An 18,004-nucleotide genomic window follows, 5' to 3' on the forward strand; every position below is an offset into this window, starting at 1 on the left:
AGAAAGGCCCTCGCCGGCCACGGGGCTCGAACCCGGACCTTCTTGCTATGAGGCGACAGCACTAACCACTACACCACCGTGCTGCCCACTGAGGAATAATATACAAGTTATTGAACTCTATCAGGATCGCTTCATGTGTGATGTGAATTATGTGACCAATAACCTGTTAATACATGACTGAGAATGAAGTGAAAATGGCAAATAACATGAGAAAATAATTCTGTTTCAACAACTGTCTTAAATAGAAAGGAAGAGGAAATATACGAACGAGAAAGATGCCCTGTATCAGAGAAAAGCTGAAATAATCTCTGTGAAAATAATTATAGTTGTAAAAGAGCCGTTCAGAAAAAGAAAAATGATCAGAGACTGAAAAGGAAAAAAATACAATAACAACAAAGAGGGAGCGCTATAAAGATATGTAAGGAATGTGGATAACGTTAAGAAAATAAGAGGAAGTAATGAAAAGAGTAAAAAGCCGGGAGATACTTTTCTTAGGGCAAATTTGATCGGATACAACGGTTTAACATATAAACCAAATACACGCGATGTGAGTGGTAAGATGGCGGCCAGCTGGCTTCACTCGTCTCTCCAGCGCGGATCGGACAATGAGCTCTCCAGATATTTTACGTCGAAATCAGGGTTCAATGTGGGATGAAAATTCTGGCTCTTTTCAATGAATCGGATCATCTAGCTCAGAGGTTGGGTTTTTTTTTTTTTGCTTTTCTCCTCTAAAGGCTCAAATCTCGTGACACAAACAGTCCGTACAGCTCCCAGATTTTGTGCGCGTTGACTGCGCATGTGCAAAACTGATAGCGTTTCCCCCGTCCAGTTAAGTGAGCAGGCGATGCATGAAATACAAAATAACGTTTTTCCTCTTTCTTGTGTCGTTATTCTTTTCCAACATCAGCATAAAAACCTTATTTTCTCGAGTTTCAGACAACTACACATGACTTTTGTATTCTTGTTTTTATCTTATTCGGTTGATTTAACGTTCTCGGTAGGTGAAGCGGATATTCAACAAAGTGTACTTCCGCGCACGCGCGCGCTGGTGTCTCCGAACCCGGAACTCGATTTTCTGTTGAACGGGTCACATGCCTCTGGGCGACAGGAAATGACGTTACTTTTGTAGCCCCTGACCCACATGTTATCTCCAACAATTGTTTCAACAGTTGAAATGTTTTATAAGAATATCGACAGCAGTGTTTTGTTATACCCATATACCACACAAAGGTTCCCTGTCATGAGATCTGTTCGTCAAGGTTGTCCCATCTCACCTTTTTTATTTTTGACTGTTGTTAAGTTCCTTTCATTACACATTCTCCATGATCTTGTCCTTAAAGGTTTATTCATTTTTGGTAAAGAGCTAAGAATAACTCAACTGGCTGATGACACAGCTTTATTTCTAAGGGATAAACAACAGATTGAACATTCTATATCTCTAGCAGACTCGTTTTCAGCTGCATTAGGCCTAAAACTGAACAAATCCAAATGTGAAATCCTGTGTTTATTTCAAACTGAGGACAAAATCTTGTATAACATACCTGTTAAAAACTGTGTTAAATATTCTTGGAATTCATGTTTGTAAGGACCCGATGGAACGCCAGCTTCTCAACTTCTCCCCAAAACTTCACAAAACCAAATCCATTTTAAACATGTGGCTACAAAGAGACCTTTCCATCATAGGAAGAATTTTGTTAACTAAAGCTGAAGGAGCGTCACATTTTGTCTACCCTGCTCTCTCTCTCACTGTCTTGGACTCAACCTGCAAAGACATCAATACCATCTTCATTAACTTTGTGTGGAAGAATAAACACCATTACCTGAGGAAGGAGATCTTGTCTGGATCCAGGGAGGAAGGTGGCTTTGAACTTTTGGACTTTAAGGACTTAAATTACACATTTAAATTGAAATGGGTGAAAGAATGTTTGAGAACACCTGATTCTATATGGTATTTCATCCCACACAACATATTTAAAGAAGTAGGAGGTCTACATTTTCTGTTAAGATGTGATTATAATGTATCCAAGCTCCCCCTTGGTCTATCAAAATTCTATCAACAGGCTTTATTAGCATGGAAATTGTGCTACTCACACAATTTTTCTCCACACAAAACAATAATTTGGAATAACGAGAATATTATTAAAGGACGCAAGTCCCTCTATTGTCAAAACTGGGTCGAAAAAAACTTAATATTTTTAAAGGATCTTTTTAACAACGAAGGTCATATATTGTCATATGAGATGTTTCTGCGAAAAAAAGGATTTCCCATCAAACCCAAGGAATATAGATTTATAGTTAGCTCTATGGGGCGGCACGGTGGTGTAGTGGTTAGTGCTGTCGCTGAATGGTTGTCTGTGTCTATGTGTCAGCCCTGTGATGACCTGGCGACTTGTCCAGGGTGTACCCCGCCTTTCGCCCGTAGTCAGCTGGGATAGGCTCCAGCTTGCCTGCGACCCTGTAGAAGGATAAAGCGGCTAGAGATAATGAGATGAGATGAGATGAGTTAGCTCTATTCCCAGCGGTTTGAAAGAGCTAATGAAAGGCTGTAGTAATCTACACAAGGTTATTAACCTTCAACAGACACTTTATTGAGATGGAATCCAGTTTATTAGTTATAAATGTACAAATAAACATATTAGAAGATGCCTTTATAGCAAAAGAAAAATAACTCCTCATGGAAAGACTTATTGGAACTCCCTCTTCAAAGATATAAACTGGAGTAGAGCTTGGCTTGTCCCATTTAAATTTTTAATTTCTAACAAAATCAGAGAATTACATCTTAAACTATTACATAACATCTATCCTACTAATGCATACATCTCCAGATTTTCCGATATCGATGACAGCTGTACCTTTTGTAAAAAAGATAGAGAAAGTATTATCCATTTATTTTATAAATGCCCATTTTTTATCACCTTTTGGAAAGATTTGGGAAATTTTCTTTTCGCTAAAACTACAGTCAAGTATCACTTTGATGAGAAAATCATTATTTTTGGCACTTTCTCATATAATAATAAATTTAACATAATTAATCTCTTTATATTACTAGGTAAATTCCATATACATAAAGTCAAAAATGTCCAAGGCAACTCCCTCATTCCCGTTATTTTTAATTGAATTAAAAATGTATTTCTCTGTCACATGTCAAATCCAACAAAAAGTGCTTATCAGCTATTCAATTTTATTCAAATTACATTAAGTGAAATTCTCTGTCATTTCAATTTGCCGTTTTATATCTCCTTTTCTTTCTTTAAACTTATTATTTTATGTTATTCTATTCACTTATTTATCTTATCACCCCTATTTTTTTTTTCTACATTATTTTTTTTATTTATGCCTTTGTCATGTCTTGGAATGTCTGTCACGTTGTCTTTCACATGTTCTTACTGTTTTGTTCTTGTATTGTCTAATCTTAAATTAAAAAAAAAAAAAAAAGCTATCTCCATCTTTGTGTAAACAGGAACTGTTCTGTCGTTGTAATGCACACTTAAAGCGGACAACGTTTGGGATACTTTGACCAGTGATTTGTTTTTCTTTCCATAACTATGGCTGCAATTATTTCCTAAAACCTGTTATTTACTATATGTTCTAAATAACAGAATAAGTATGCGTTGCAATCCATACAATCTTTCGAATAATTCAGAAGATTCATTTGACATTTACTTAAAACTCAAGGAACCGATTCGTTCATGAGCGACCCATCGCTAATGTCCAAACGCCTTCTGGATCCTTATTGATCCCCTAGTGCACTAAAAGCACTGCTTACCACGTGTAGTGCACTCAACGTCATGGGGGAAAAAGGAGGTGTTTGAGATTGAGCCAGTACTTGATGGTTCACAGCCCGACTGAAGAAATGAAAGTCAGCTGCAACACACTGTGGACAAAGGATTAACAACTTCGGTAACTGTCATACTGGCAATATTAAAGCTTAATTATGCTTTTATAAAAGCCGTCATTATCCCGATCAGGATGTGTGTTAGCATTCATTAACAGGAAAGCTAAAAGTCTGGATTAGAACCTTTCCAGCTCATAGGAGTGAACTGACAGGTTTTTAGACCCTGAAGGAAGAACAGAGGGATTCAGTGAAATGGAGGCATAACTTTTGTGTTCATTGGTAAGAATTTCAGGGCTCGAAATTCGCAGTGGTCTTAATTTCTCATCTCATTATCTGTAACCGCTTTATCCTGTTCTACAGGGTCGCAGGCAAGCTGGAGCCTATCCCAGCTGACTACGGGCGAAAGGCGGGGTACACCCTGGACAAGTCGCCAGGTCATCACAGGGCTGACAGCTGGGCCATAGAAGGTTCACGCTGCACGCGTGTAAAGAAAAGTGGACAAACGTAGCATGACTTGCTCTGGGCCATAGAACGGCGTTCACGTTGCACGCTGCACACTTCACGCGTGAAGCGTGAAATGAACATGCACACTTTTTTCTAGGCGTAAAGATGGAAATTCCAGTCAATGCATGCGGTCACCGCCGCGCCAGCCAATCAGAACGGGTCTAGGGAGATAACTCTATGCTTTCAGGGGAAAACTTCAGAAAAAATATAATTGAATGGTATAATTGAAAAATAGTTCTTCATCGGGATTGTCAAGCAGATTATAGAATGTTCGGTGAAATTCACCACGGGTTTCTCTCAGAAGGAAGTGTTCTCGGCTCCAAATTCTGTTCCTTTTTCTCTTCCTCTGTCTCAGTAAAAGCAGAATGAGGCAATCGTCGTCATCCGAAGAGTCCATATTGTTGGTTACTCGGTCAAAGTAGAACAGGCGCAACACGTGAACATCCAAGCATGAAGTTTAATGGCCCAGGGTCCGGTTCTTCACGTGAACGTGTAGCATGCAGCGTGAACCTTCTATGGCCCAGCTGCCTTAGACACAGACAACCATTCACATTCACACCTACGGTCAATTAGAGTCACCAGTTAACCTAACCTGCATGTCTTTGGACTGTGGGGGGAAACCGGAGCACCCGGAGGAAACCCACGCGGACACGGGGAGAACATGCAAACTCCGCACAGAAAGGCCCTCGCCGGCCACGGGGCTCGAACCCGGACCTTCTTGCTGTGAGGCGACAGCGCTAACCGTAGTGATTTATGTGAAATGTATTTTTGTGCAATGCGCAACCACTTAATATTTTGTATTTGAAAATGCAAATTATTAATACGTCTATAATACATTATATTTTCATAAGAAAACAATTAAGTGATCTGAGTCTCCGTTGAGGGGGTGGGGCTGTAGCCACGAGGGGGCGACGCCCCCTTTCGCCCCCCCATGGCGCCGGGCCTGTGTGTATTGCATCGTTTTCAGCAAGCGTTGCGTTGCCATATGAACCTGAAATTTTACTGATCCGTTGCCCATGTGGACGCAATATTTAAAAAAAAAAAAAAATCTCGTTGCCGTTGTCGTGTGGATGTAGCCTCAGACACACTGTCAACTAAAGCCGCCACATATTAAACGCGTGCCGTGTCTGTGTTAATCGATGTGTTTATCGGCAGGACGAAAATACAGAAGAATTCCAAATCATATCGTGTACGAGTCAGGCTGTCCGTTTTTTCACTACTGCGCACATAGACATATAAACATAGACGCCGCGTTCTGCGTAGAATCATACGTCATCCTTGCCGCCATATTGGATGTGGCAAAGTGGAGATTCTTCAACCGTCTCTGGTATAGCGTCTAGACAGCAGCCGAGAATAAAGATGCCTCATTCATGTGCTGCGTTTAACTGTACCAACAGGTTTACCGTCCAAACGAGATCACATGGGATTACCTTTCACAGGTGAGACTGGAAAAATACTTTTCAATACTGTTCCTTCAGTCTTCAGTTTCCCAGCTCATCTCCACCGGGTAGGTGTATAGTTATAAGCAGTGAGAATTAGATAATACAGTGCCACACTATGATGAACGTTTTTGAACGTACAGTAGGATGAATGTTTTTAACCTTTGAATGTGAAGGAATCAGTGATGTATTTTGTTTTGGTATGGCGTTAGAACCTGGCCGAACTCAGTTTGGCGGTCATTCAGCTCACTTTATTCAACGAGAGTAGGTCTGTGTGGTGACTCAATAAATAAAACAGTAAATTTTTATTTTCATTCACTGTTTCCAGTTTTTCCACTATTTCCATCATTTATCATATTCAGTCTTGTAGGTTGGTTATTGTGGCCTCAGGTTTTGGTAGCTTGCTACGGTATGCTGACTGATTAGCTTACCTGAGCTATCTATTGCGTATCTGTCGCTAGTTTGCAGTGTACAGGGTATTTCGCACACTTCATAACCATCACATTAAAAGTTATATATGTTGTTTTGATGCCTGTTTGTCTCATCTCATTATCTCTAGCCGCTTTATCCTTTTCTACAGGGTCGCAGGCAAGCTGGAGCCTATCCCAGCTGACTACGGGCGAAAGCCGGGGTACACCCTGGACAAGTCGCCAGGTCATCGCAGGGCTGACACATAGACACAGACAACCATTCACACTCACATTCACACCTACGCTCAATTTAGAGTCACCAGTTAACCTAACCTGTGTGGGTGCAATCAGTTAATTATTGATATCAAGTGATCAATCTCATTAAATCACTCATTAAATTTGAAGGTTAATAATTGAAACGAATCAATCCCATTGAATCGTTTACTTTGACTCATTTGAATTGAATCATACCATAGAATCAGTCTCATTTGAAGTGAATCATTTAGTGAATCGTTCAATGAATCATTTAGTGAATCGTACCATTAATCCTGGTGCTTAATAATAAATTACCAAACAGCTAAATTATGGTATATTTCCAAATTATTACGATCACTTACAACATTACATTAACTTTTATATGCACCCTTTTGAATTCGAGGGAGATTGGGGACTTCATATCGTTCACACAAACAGTTTGTTTCATCTCATCTCATCATCTCTAGCCGCTTTATCCTTCTACAGGGTCGCAGGCAAGCTGGAGCCTATCCCAGCTGACTACGGGCGAAAGGCGGGGTACACCCTGGACAAGTCGCCAGGTCATCGCAGGGCTGACACATAGACACAGACAACCATTCACACTCACATTCACACCTACGGTCAATTTAGAGTCACCAGTTAACCTAACCTGCATGTCTTTGGACTGTGGGGGAAACCGGAGCACCCGGAGGAAACCCACGCGGACACGGGGAGAACATGCAAACTCCACACAGAAAGGCCCTCGCCGGCCCTGGGGCTCGAACCCAGGACCTTCTTGCTGTGAGGCGACAGCGCTAACCACTACACCACCGTGCCGCCCAAAAAGTTTGTTTAATAAATGAATTTATTATAACAAAGATAAAAAGAATAAATCAATATATACAAGCAGTGAGGTGTGTATATACATGTGTGGTGTGTGTATGGCCTAGCTTGTTGCTAGCTAAAACAAAAGAATGTTATCTAAATAGAACAAAGGATTAGGTCTGTTGCTAATGTGTGCTTGTGTGTGTGTGTGTGGAACTTGACCATGTGTTTAGCCTCGTGTAGCTAACTACACGTGGTGGAGGCCTAGATTAGCCTTGTGTTGCTAGTGTGTGTTTGTGAAAGGCCCTATGGCCTAGCTAAAGTGTGTTTGTTAGGCCTGGTGAGGCCTACTGAGCACGTGTTGCTAAAGTCAAAGGGAAGCTATCTAAAGTGTATCAGGCCTGGTCAGGCCTGTTGAGCACGTGTTTTCTCAGTAACAAAAAGATTCCACACTCATAACATTACCAACTCATCGAAACCTTGATAAGGTCAAAACGTATGATAAGGAAATTAGTGTTAGTCAGAATAAGAGAGAGAGAGAGCAGGAGCATGCACAACCTATCAAACAATTGAGAGAACATAGAACCAAAATAAATCAACACGCTGCGTGTCTAACAGTGTAACAGATAAACCTGGGTTTAAATTCACACTATTTCAAATAAAAGCAAATTCCTAAGACTATCCTAATTATGCCCAAATGCCAAAATCTTACTTAATCCTGCCTTTAGCAAGATATGAAGATGTTTGCCGGTGTAGTTTCGGGCCTCGCCGTGGGAGCACGTGAGCCGTTCGTGATGGAGGCGCAGAAAACTTTCGGTTCCAGCGGAGCACTTGGGTGGTTCCCGTAGAAAGCAGAGGATTCTTGGTCCGAACCTCAGCGTTCGTGAGGAAAAGTCTCTGATCAGATGCACAGTGCTTTTGAGTTAAAAAGGATTTAATCACTTCTTAACTTTTAACTGCCTGGGCTGCAGTCATGACGTCACTTCTAATGCAAGTAATCCGGTTGTAACTCAGGTTGAGTTTAAAGATCGCGCAACTCTAGAGTTTACCTTTGCCAAGGGTAAGAAAGAAAATCGCGTTGAGTGATGGATCTTGCAAGAAAGAAGACGTCTTTTTGATGGAGAGCGTCCCTTTAGGCGTCTAGATCCGTTGAAATCCAGACACGAGAAACAACATGGCGGAGCTTCCGCTTGGATTTATGCGTGCATGGCAGACTGACGTAGGGGATCCCGCCCACGCGTGACGTAGGTCACGCGGAAGTTGCCTGGGAATTGTAGTTCTGACACAAGATGGCGGCATGATACCTACAGTCCCCCTTTTGGTCTCAGGGGTACGACGGAGTCGTAGCACTGAGAGCACCGTATCGTATCATCGCCGTGTCCATAGTCCTTGAGGTAGACTTGTTCTGCACAGTCCATGGTGTCCTGTGAAGACTGTGTAAACTTGTGAGTTCCAGTAAGACAGTTGGAGACAGAGGCATTTTGGGCATATCACTATGGGCATTTTGGGCATATAATCACTATCTATCTAACTAGATCAAAACCACATAAAAAAAAAACATTGAACATGAAACATGTAGTGTTCAATTTCTTGTGCATAAAAAAAAACAAGAGAAGAAATGAAGGAAGGAAAGAAGTATTAGTGTTTGGGTTGGCAAACCTAATCTTCTAGAAATCATCTGTGTTTGGTAATAGCAGTGGGTGGTCTGGCCAGAGAGCGTGCGCTACTGCAGCTAAAGCTATCAGGGACACAGACCATCTTATCTAACTTGGCATGTAGTGTCATGTATGGGTTGCCTGGGCAGACCCAGTGGATGTCTTTAGTGGAGGTGCATATCTCTAAGTCTTGTGGATTCAGAAAAATGAGGATACCAATGCCAAGACTATATGCCAGGTGTATTTGCGATGAATACACACTAGTAATAATAGCAGTGTTATACTGAAGGGTTATTACTTCATTGGGTTGGTGAAGTCTGACCGGGAAGGTTAGTGTACGCTTATGGTTGAGTGATGCGTACAAGCTAGGTGGACATGATGGGCCTAGCTGTCGTCCACCCCCTTTTGGAGTGAGGACTGTTCAAAAGGTTTGATTCGATTATCATGGAAATCAATATGAAAGTGTTTGATTAGGCCTAGATGTCCTAATGTGATACGCGACGGGGAACGGTTTTCCCACGATCGAAAGGTCTCGACCAGGGTGGTAGGAACTTCTCTGAGATTCGGGCGTAGTAGGCTTTGTGTCCTCCTACTCTCGAATCGAGATTCTTTTGGGCACCTGTAAAGGTTGACTGTAGGTGGCGTCGTAGGTCGGCGACATGTTGATGTGCGGTGTATGCAATCGCGACGCTCATGGCCTCTGGGTTGTATAGGAGATGCGGGGGAAGAACCGACTCTCGCCCAGTCATCATCCCAAAGGGTGTGACTTCAGTGGCGCAATGAGGGGTGGACCAAATGGCCCTTAGCACCAAGGGAAGTTTCACGTCCCAAATTTTACCATGGTTTGTGATATACTTTCGCAGCATGCTCACAATGGTTTGAATGGCTCGTTCAGCCTGACCAGAGAATTGAGGGTGGTACGCGATATGGAATTTCGCCTTGACGCCTAACATGTTCCACAGCGCAGCCATTACACCAGCAGTGAAATGGGTGTCTGTGTCTGAGTCGATGGATAGAGGGAGATTTTTGCCACTAGGGGGAGTCGCGATGTCGGGTGTTTCGACATCGGACTCGGTGTACAAAGACATGAACTGAAGTTCATCGGAAATTTGATCTCGCGTGGCGTTTGGTTGATCAGTGTTCGCACTAATCTCGTCGCAACGGGTTTGTGCATATTTTGTGGGATCCAACGACTGTGGGGTTTTGTTTTGTGTGAAGCTGACTAAGTTTATGTTGCAGGGCTTGGTTGGGATTGGGTCGCCTTGTGAGAGCCGTGTGTCTGAAAAATGGTGGTGAAGACTTTAGCGCACATGAGAGGTGCGTTTTGTGTGTTTGCCTTCGCCACCAGGGGGGGCCCTACATCCTGACCCTCGCCTGCTGTTTCAGAGGGATCTCCTCCCCCTTTCACGAGATATACCCGTGGTTCCTGGCCTAGTCATGCCAGCGAATAGCTTTTTGTCATTTTTCTTGGGCTCTTTTGTTTTATCTGTTGAGGGGTCTGACGTCTCCTGTAACAGTTCTTTAATCTCAGCCAACTGGGCTTTTAAAGAGTCCAGCTCTGAGGGGAACTCACCAGGTTGGTCTGAGTCACTGTGTTGGTCGTCTCTACCCTTACATTTAGAGCTACGGTCGGAACGCTTCTGCCGTTTCTGGTCAGAGCAGGGATGACGGTTTTGCTGCCAACCGTTTTGTTCCCTACGACCCTTTTCATGTGATGGGCAATTGCCATAGTCACTGTGGACTCGCCCTCGGTCCCTCCTGGCCTTACCTTGTCAATTTTTCCACTCACCCTTGTGATGGCTCGGCAAGGATCGGGCTGGACCGGAATTTTTCCAGGTGGGTCCCCCTTTTGGAGCTTCGCCTCCTTCTAAGGTTAGCGGGGGCCCATTTGCATCCTGGAGCCTAAGGACTCTGGGGTCATCATCGTTTCCGTTTGCGGTTTTGACGATGGTCTCCCAGGTCATTTGGGCTAGTCGCCTAATTTCCCTCATCGAATAGTGACCTTGTCGACACGTCAGTGTGACATGGGTCCGCACGCTTGGGTGGAGGTTATGTAAGAAGAGAGATATGAAACCTCTATCTTCTTCCAACCCTGGTGCGCTACTACCTTGGAAATAGGCAGTACGTAGCCGTCTGTAATATTCACGAGGTGCCTCAGACCGTTTTTGTTTGATTTGTAATGCACACAATATCGCGGAGGTTTCGTCCGTGTATGGCGCATATTCTTCCCTCATGTAATTGCGAAGTTTCGAATAACTATCGCGAATGTTTGGGGGTAGTGTCTCTAAAAAGGCACGAACGCTACTACTGGAGGTCTTCCAGATTAGTCTAAGTTTTTCACGTGTTGTGGCGTTCGGCAGGTCCATCAGGCATCGATCAATTTCTCGTAAATAGTTATTTACATTAGTTCTTTGATTGTTGGGATCGAATTGCCCGACATCTTTGGCAAGTAGGTCAATTTGCCATAAGCGAAGGGTTTGGTGCATGTCCTTGTGCGACCTTCTTGGCTCTTCTGAGCACTCACTATCTAAGCTACTCTGGTGTTGTTCCCGTTTCGCACTAGATGCGTGGTCTGATTCATCTGAAGATGGATCAGGGAAACTGAAGCGCACTGACCTAGGTGTGCTACGGGCCTGGGCTCGGGATGAGCGCAGGGCGGCTCCATCCTGGCTAGACGACGACGGAGTCGTGTAGCGAGTTGATGGAGTTTGGCGGGATGTCTGGTTCTCGACCAGATCATTTATGGTGTCCGGTTCGGATGCCTCTTCCCGCTCTGAGCTTTGGCGCATTGTTGGGGGTCCTTCACGCCCCTCGCGCTGCTCTTGGGGGGTCTGCTCCTGGGCAGCCCTCTTAGCAACCATTTCGGCTTTCTCTAGCCGTTCGGTGCAATCATCAAGGGAGGTCTTCAAGAGCTCAAGCTCCCTATGTAAATCATTATTATCAGCTGTCAGCTTGGCGTTGCTGGTGGTCAGCCTTTCAACCTCTCCGCGAAGGCGTCTGATTTCTGAATCAGCATCTTGGAAGTATGATAGGAATAGCTTACCTAGTGCCGCTTGGACACTAATAGTTGTTCTTTTTGGATCTCTCATGTTTGTTTGAATTGTCTATGTTGTTTTGGCATTCACTCTCACTCGTGCTCTTAATGTTTGCCTTTCCGGAGGCAGAGCAGTGAAGGAGGTCTGCGATGACCTCAAGGAGAGACACGTCTTGAGCGTTGTCTTCCATTTTTGAGACGCGAGGGGATGCCAATTTACTTAGGCTGGATACTAGATAATTAATAAATGAGTTAATTATTAATTTAGTCATTATTAATTAACTATGTAATTAATTAATAAGGTTTGTTTGGAAAGGCTCTCTTATTCTAAGTTAAATAGGTTATGAGTATTTGTGATATGGTTATCACACTACTGTTAACCGTTTTAGCACACCTGGGGATATACCTTAGCAGTTGCTGAATTAAACTGATAGTTTATTTGTTGCTGCAACAATATTTCAAGAAGTCAACAAACCAATCTTCCTCACACGAGGCACCAATTTAACTGTGGGTGCAATCAGTTAATTATTGATATCAAGTGATCAATCTCATTAAATCACTCATTAAGTTTGAAGGTTAATAATTGAAACGAATCAATCCCATTGAATTGTTTACTTTGACTCATTTGAATTGAATCATACCATAGAATCAGTCTCATTTGAAGTGAATCATTCAGTGAATTGTTCAATGAATCATTTAGTGAATCGTTCAATGAATCATTTAGTGAATCGTACCATTAATCCTGGTGCTTAATAATAAATTACCAAACAGCTAAATTATGGTATATTTCCAAATTATTACGATCACTTACAACATTACATAACTTTTATATGCACCCTTTTGAATTCGAGGGAGATTGGGGACTTCATATCGTTCACACAAACAGTTTGTTTAATAAATGAATTTATTATAACAAAGATAAAAAGAATAAATCAATATATACAAGCAGTGAGGTGTGTATATACATGTGTGGTGTGTGTATGGCCTAGCTTGTTGCTAGCTAAAACAAAAGAATGTTATTTAAATAGAACAAAGGATTAGGTCTGTTGCTAATGTGTGTGTGTGTGTGTGTGTGTGACTTGACCATGTGTTTAGCCTCGTGTAGCTAACTACACGTGGTGGAGGCCTAGATTAGCCTTGTGTTGCTAGTGTGTGTTTGTGAAAGGCCCTATGGCCTAGCTAAAGTGTGTTTGTTAGGCCTGGTGAGGCCTACTGAGCACGTGTTGCTAAAGACAAAGGGAAGCTATCTAAAGTGTATCAGGCCTGGTCAGGCCTGTTGAGCACGTGTTTTCTCAGTAACAAAAAGATTCCACACTCATAACATTTACCAACTCATTGAAACCTTGATAAGGTCAAAATGTATGATAAGGAAATTAGTGTTAGTCAGAATAAGAGAGAGAGAGAGAGCAGGAGCATGCACAACCTATCAAACAATTGAGAGAACATAGAACCAAAATAAATCAACACGCTGCGTGTCTAACAGTGTAACAGATAAACCTGGGTTTAAATTCACACTATTTCAAATAAAAGCAAATTCCTAAGACTATCCTAATTATGCCCAAATGCCAAAATCTTACTTAATCCTGCCTTTAGCAAGATATGAAGATGTTTGCCGGTGTAGTTTCGGGCCTCGCCGTGGGGGCACGTGAGCCGCTCGTGATGGAGGCGCAGAAAACTTTCGGTTCCAGCGGAGCACTTGGGTGGTTCCCGTAGAAAGCAGAGGATTCTTGGTCCGAACCTCAGCGTTCGTGAGGAAAAGTCTCTGATCAGAATCAGATGCACAGCGCTTTTGAGTTAAAAAGGATTCAATCGCTTCTTAACTTTTAACTGCCTGGGCTGCAGTCGTGACGTCACTTCTAATGCAAGTAATCCGGTTGTAACTCAGGTTGAGTTTAAAGATCGCGCGACTCTAGAGTTTACCTTTGCCAAGGGTAAGAAAGAAAATCGCGTTGAGTGATGGATCTTGCAAGAAAGAAGACGTCTTTTTGATGGAGAGCGTCCCTTTAGGCGTCTAGATCCGTTGAAATCCAGACACGAGAGACAACATGGCGGAGCTTCTGCTTGGATTTATGCGTGCATGGCAGACTGACGTAGGGGATCCCGCCCACGCGTGACGTAGGTCACGCGGAAGTTGCCTGGGAATTGTAGTTCTGACACAAGATGGCGGCATGATACCTACACCTGCATGTCTTTGGACTGTGGGGGAAACCGGAGCACCCGGAGGAAACCCACGCGGACACGGGGAGAACATGCAAACTCCGCACAGAAAGGCCCTCGCCGGCCACGGGGCTTGAACCCGGACCTTCTTGCTGTGAGGCGACAGCGCTAACCACTACACCACCGTGCCGCCATGCCTGTTTGTTTCCCAAATATATACGTGTGTGTCTTAATGGGTGAATAAAAGGCATCGAGTTAAATATTATTGTAGAAAGGGGCTTTATGAAGTTCAGTCCATTTACTTGCATTGGTTTACGGAGAAGATTTGCCACATCCAATATGGCGGACACTCTGACGTATCCCAGCAACGGGGCCACCAGCTCAATGCGGCGTCTATGTTTATATGTCTATGACTGTGCATGCCAGACCCTCCGGGATGTTGCGAATTGCAACTTCAACCAATCCCCGCGAATTCAGGGCGGTGTTGCAATTATACCCAATCACCACAACTTTCCCGCATGTGCGCAGTGTTGCCAGATTGGGCAGGTTTTGAACATATTTTGGGCTGGAAAACGTCAGCAGTATCTGGCAACACTGCGAGTGTGCGAGTCAGTGTTTATGTAGGCTTAAATTCTGTTACTGAAAGTGTGTTATGTTTACAGTGAAGGACTGTGTGCACTTTATTTTTTTTTTTTACTTAATACAAGAAATTAATGGATGCCAACATTTTTGCCAAAATGGTATTTTATTTTCCATTGTTTAGGCAGCTTCAGCATCATACTGTGAGATTCTGTTCAAATTGTTTTTTTTTTCTTCTATGAAGCCTGAGCCATTTATTTTATTAGTTTATAATTATTGTTTAATTTAGTCTTCAGGAGAGACTGCCTGCACACAGTACTAGTATTAATAAGTTTTTTTTTTTCTTACATGAAAGCTGAGGCATTTATATTATATTTTAAGGTAACTTCATGTTGTGCTGTGAGGTTCTATGCACTTTAACTTTTGAACCAACAGGTGCATTTGGATAAGTAAAGCCTATTTTTCTGCATTTTTGTAGTCCTGGTAATCTTTTATATTGGTAAAGTTGTTTATAGGACCATTTCTCAGTGTCTTTGTTTTATTAATCAATAGTTTTTCAGTAATAACTTTAATATTTAACATATCACTCAATTTTAATCACAAAAAGAGAAAATCGCAACAATTTCTCGCAACTTTCACTTCCTCCCGCAATGTAATCGCAACAAAAACCTAAAAAACACCGCAACTTTCATCGCAATTTTTTGGAACACCCCCCCCCCCCCCCCCCCCCCCCCAACATCAGACATTTTAGCCCACAACAATCACAAAAAAGGCCCGTGAAATCCTGGGGGGACTGGCATGCATATAACGCATCTCGTTGAATATCGCGGTAATCACGTGTAGTATTGGACCAGGTGGGTGGAGCACAGAAGCACGGCAGGCCAGAACTGAGTTCTCACACACACACACACACACACACACACACACACGTGTTCTTGTTGGGGAGAGAGAGCTCCCTTTCTCTGCTCTCCTCTCCTTTTAAAGGGTACGGTCACTGGGGAAGACACACAAACACAGGTTAATCCCCATCAGGTGCAATGATTCCACCACTTACCTTCCCTGACTCCGCCCTCCATTCACAGACCGACGCTTGGCCACGCCCCCGCTGCCACATCACGTTATCAAATTCAATAGATGTGACCACATTATCGCCCATTTAAACACGTGTTTTTGTTGTTGTTTACATCTACATCTGCCAAAGCTACGTTGTGATGTGGAATTTTCTGAAAGGTGTACAGAAACCGCCAGAGACGGGGACAAAGTGACCTCGGTCTGAAGAGGAGAAATGACAAAGGACTTGGGCCAAACAAAATAATATATGTGTTTCCGGCTACCCGACCGACCCTGTAAAAACACTGCGACCCTTCAACTGTTTATGACCACGATAAACAAACTATTTCTCGCGCCCGACCCTACCTGTTTGGCAGCCACCTGGCGAGTCAAACGAGAACCGCTAGGGCGTGTCATATAAACCACTCGGTATTTGCCGAAAGACACGAGGCCCATCAGGAGTAAATTGACAACCAACACGCCCAGTTGCGTCCCGAGGCGCGGGGCTAGCCGGCCCAGGCAGAGCTGGTTCGTTGGGGACAGGGCAGAGGTTGCTGGCTGTAAAGTTTGGGGAGGCTGGGACCTCCCCTGCCCGAGTTACGAGCGTCCAAAGTTGGGCTGGTGCGGGCGATAGAAACGAAACTAAAGCGGAACACCGTGGCTCTTCGTCCTGAGGCGCGGGGCTAGCCGGGCCTGGCAGCACTGCTTCGTTGGGGGAGAGGGCAGAGGTCTCATGTGGGGAAAATAATTTAGCGTGGATATGGCTAGATAGTGATTGAAATAATGCATACATCACAAGGAACTGTTTGCTCAGGGTATAAATCAGGTATTCAACACTTCCAATGCTATTCTATACTTAACTTAAGATATCTGAATTGATAAATCTGAAATTGGAGGAGTCTGTGTCAGTGAAATGATACATTCCTTGATTTCCTCCTGATTTAAACCGTAGAGCAAAAAGTATGAACCATGGACTAACAGGGCTGAAAAATGAAAGCATTTGCATTTATTTTGCAACACAATTTACAAACACAGAATAGGAAACTTTAAATATAGGAAATTTAGTTTCTTTATTTGAAAAGAAAATGGCACGGAGCAGCTGTATTCATAAGAACAACATAAGTGAACATTGCATTCATAGACAGAATAAGAAAAAACATGAAGCAAATATAATGTCATTAAGGCCGAGATGTTAGGCATGCACCCAATTTTGATAAACACACAAGACATCAGTTTTAAGTATGAAAGTCCCCACTAGTATATAAAAATATATTTTGGAAATGTTCAGAACTGAAGGGATAGATCTAGGTACTGGACCACCACCAAATAGATCATCCACCAAAATATTCCCATTTTACCTGGAAAATGAAAGTATGCCATCATTATTAGAACAATTTATATACAAGTGCATCTTTATATCATCAATGATATCTGATGACTAGGTTTAGTTTTGAACGAGTATTTTGCAAAAAAAGTTTTCAAAGGAAACTTCTCACTTTTTCCTACCTACCCTAGAAAATTTGTCGTAAAGTTTTGGGATAAACAAATTTTTTTTCCCTACCTACCTACCCTATTTTGAAAACCTAGGAAACACATATTTTGTTTGGCCTTATAAGCAAACGTGGGAGCAGGGTAGGCCTTGGCTGCGATACGATTTTTATGGAATAATTAATTTTTTTTTCAAGTTGATTCCTAGTCAATATGAAGCTCCTAATGCTTTCTCTCTCATAAATGGTTAAATACAGAAAGCATGTTGGACATATTTTGGGTGCTATAGTCATGATAGTAAGTAGATTTGTTTTCAATACTCGTACGCCAAGTTGCCAAGTTTTCCCAATATATTATTTGTTATTATATTATGGTGCTCTGTGTTGTTCTCATTTATGTATTTAACAACAGTATCAAAATACTCAGGTCTTGAAATAAATGCACATTAGTCATGAACAATGGTAACTACTCTCTTTTGTGTTATTTTTGACAGAAGTAAAATTCATACATGAACAAATTTTGGCTAGTTGATTTTCTGTTTGGCTAGTTACTTTGGAAGGTAACTAGTCCGGCTGGCTGGTGAAAAAAAAAAAAAATGAATTTCGAGCCCTGAATTTGAATATTCTATAATTGTAAAATGCTGTATTTCTAATATACAAATTAATTTCTTTCCTTGAAGCAGTAAATTGCATTCTGACATGTTCAAAAGAGTGGTGGGGATCAACAGTGTTGCAGTTTGGAAATCATCATCAATAATTCTCAGGAACTGGCAGAACAAGGTTGGTTAGAGTGAA

The 18,004-nt window shown here is 42.5% G+C and overlaps 1 protein-coding gene across 10 annotated transcripts in view; it reads left to right on the plus strand.

The window, feature by feature from the left end:
• The window catches only part of LOC132875513 (kynurenine--oxoglutarate transaminase 1-like), a 68,908-nt gene that overhangs the window by 27,293 nt on the left and 23,611 nt on the right, over positions 1-18,004 (plus strand). The window contains exons 1-2 of one of the 10 annotated variants that reach the window (XM_060912339.1): positions 3,801-3,900; positions 17,890-17,989. The exons of 1 other annotated variant lie outside the window; for it this stretch is intronic. In XM_060912339.1, the coding sequence (XP_060768322.1) occupies positions 17,909-17,989 (81 nt within the window). In that variant the 5' untranslated portion in view covers positions 3,801-3,900; positions 17,890-17,908. 8 more of the 10 variants (XM_060912340.1, XM_060912337.1, XM_060912338.1 and 5 more) reach the window with 8 other exon arrangements.

The sequence above is a fragment of the Neoarius graeffei genome, chromosome 28 (genome assembly GCF_027579695.1).
Source record: "Neoarius graeffei isolate fNeoGra1 chromosome 28, fNeoGra1.pri, whole genome shotgun sequence".
In the NCBI taxonomy this organism is placed as follows: Eukaryota; Metazoa; Chordata; class Actinopteri; order Siluriformes; family Ariidae; genus Neoarius; species Neoarius graeffei.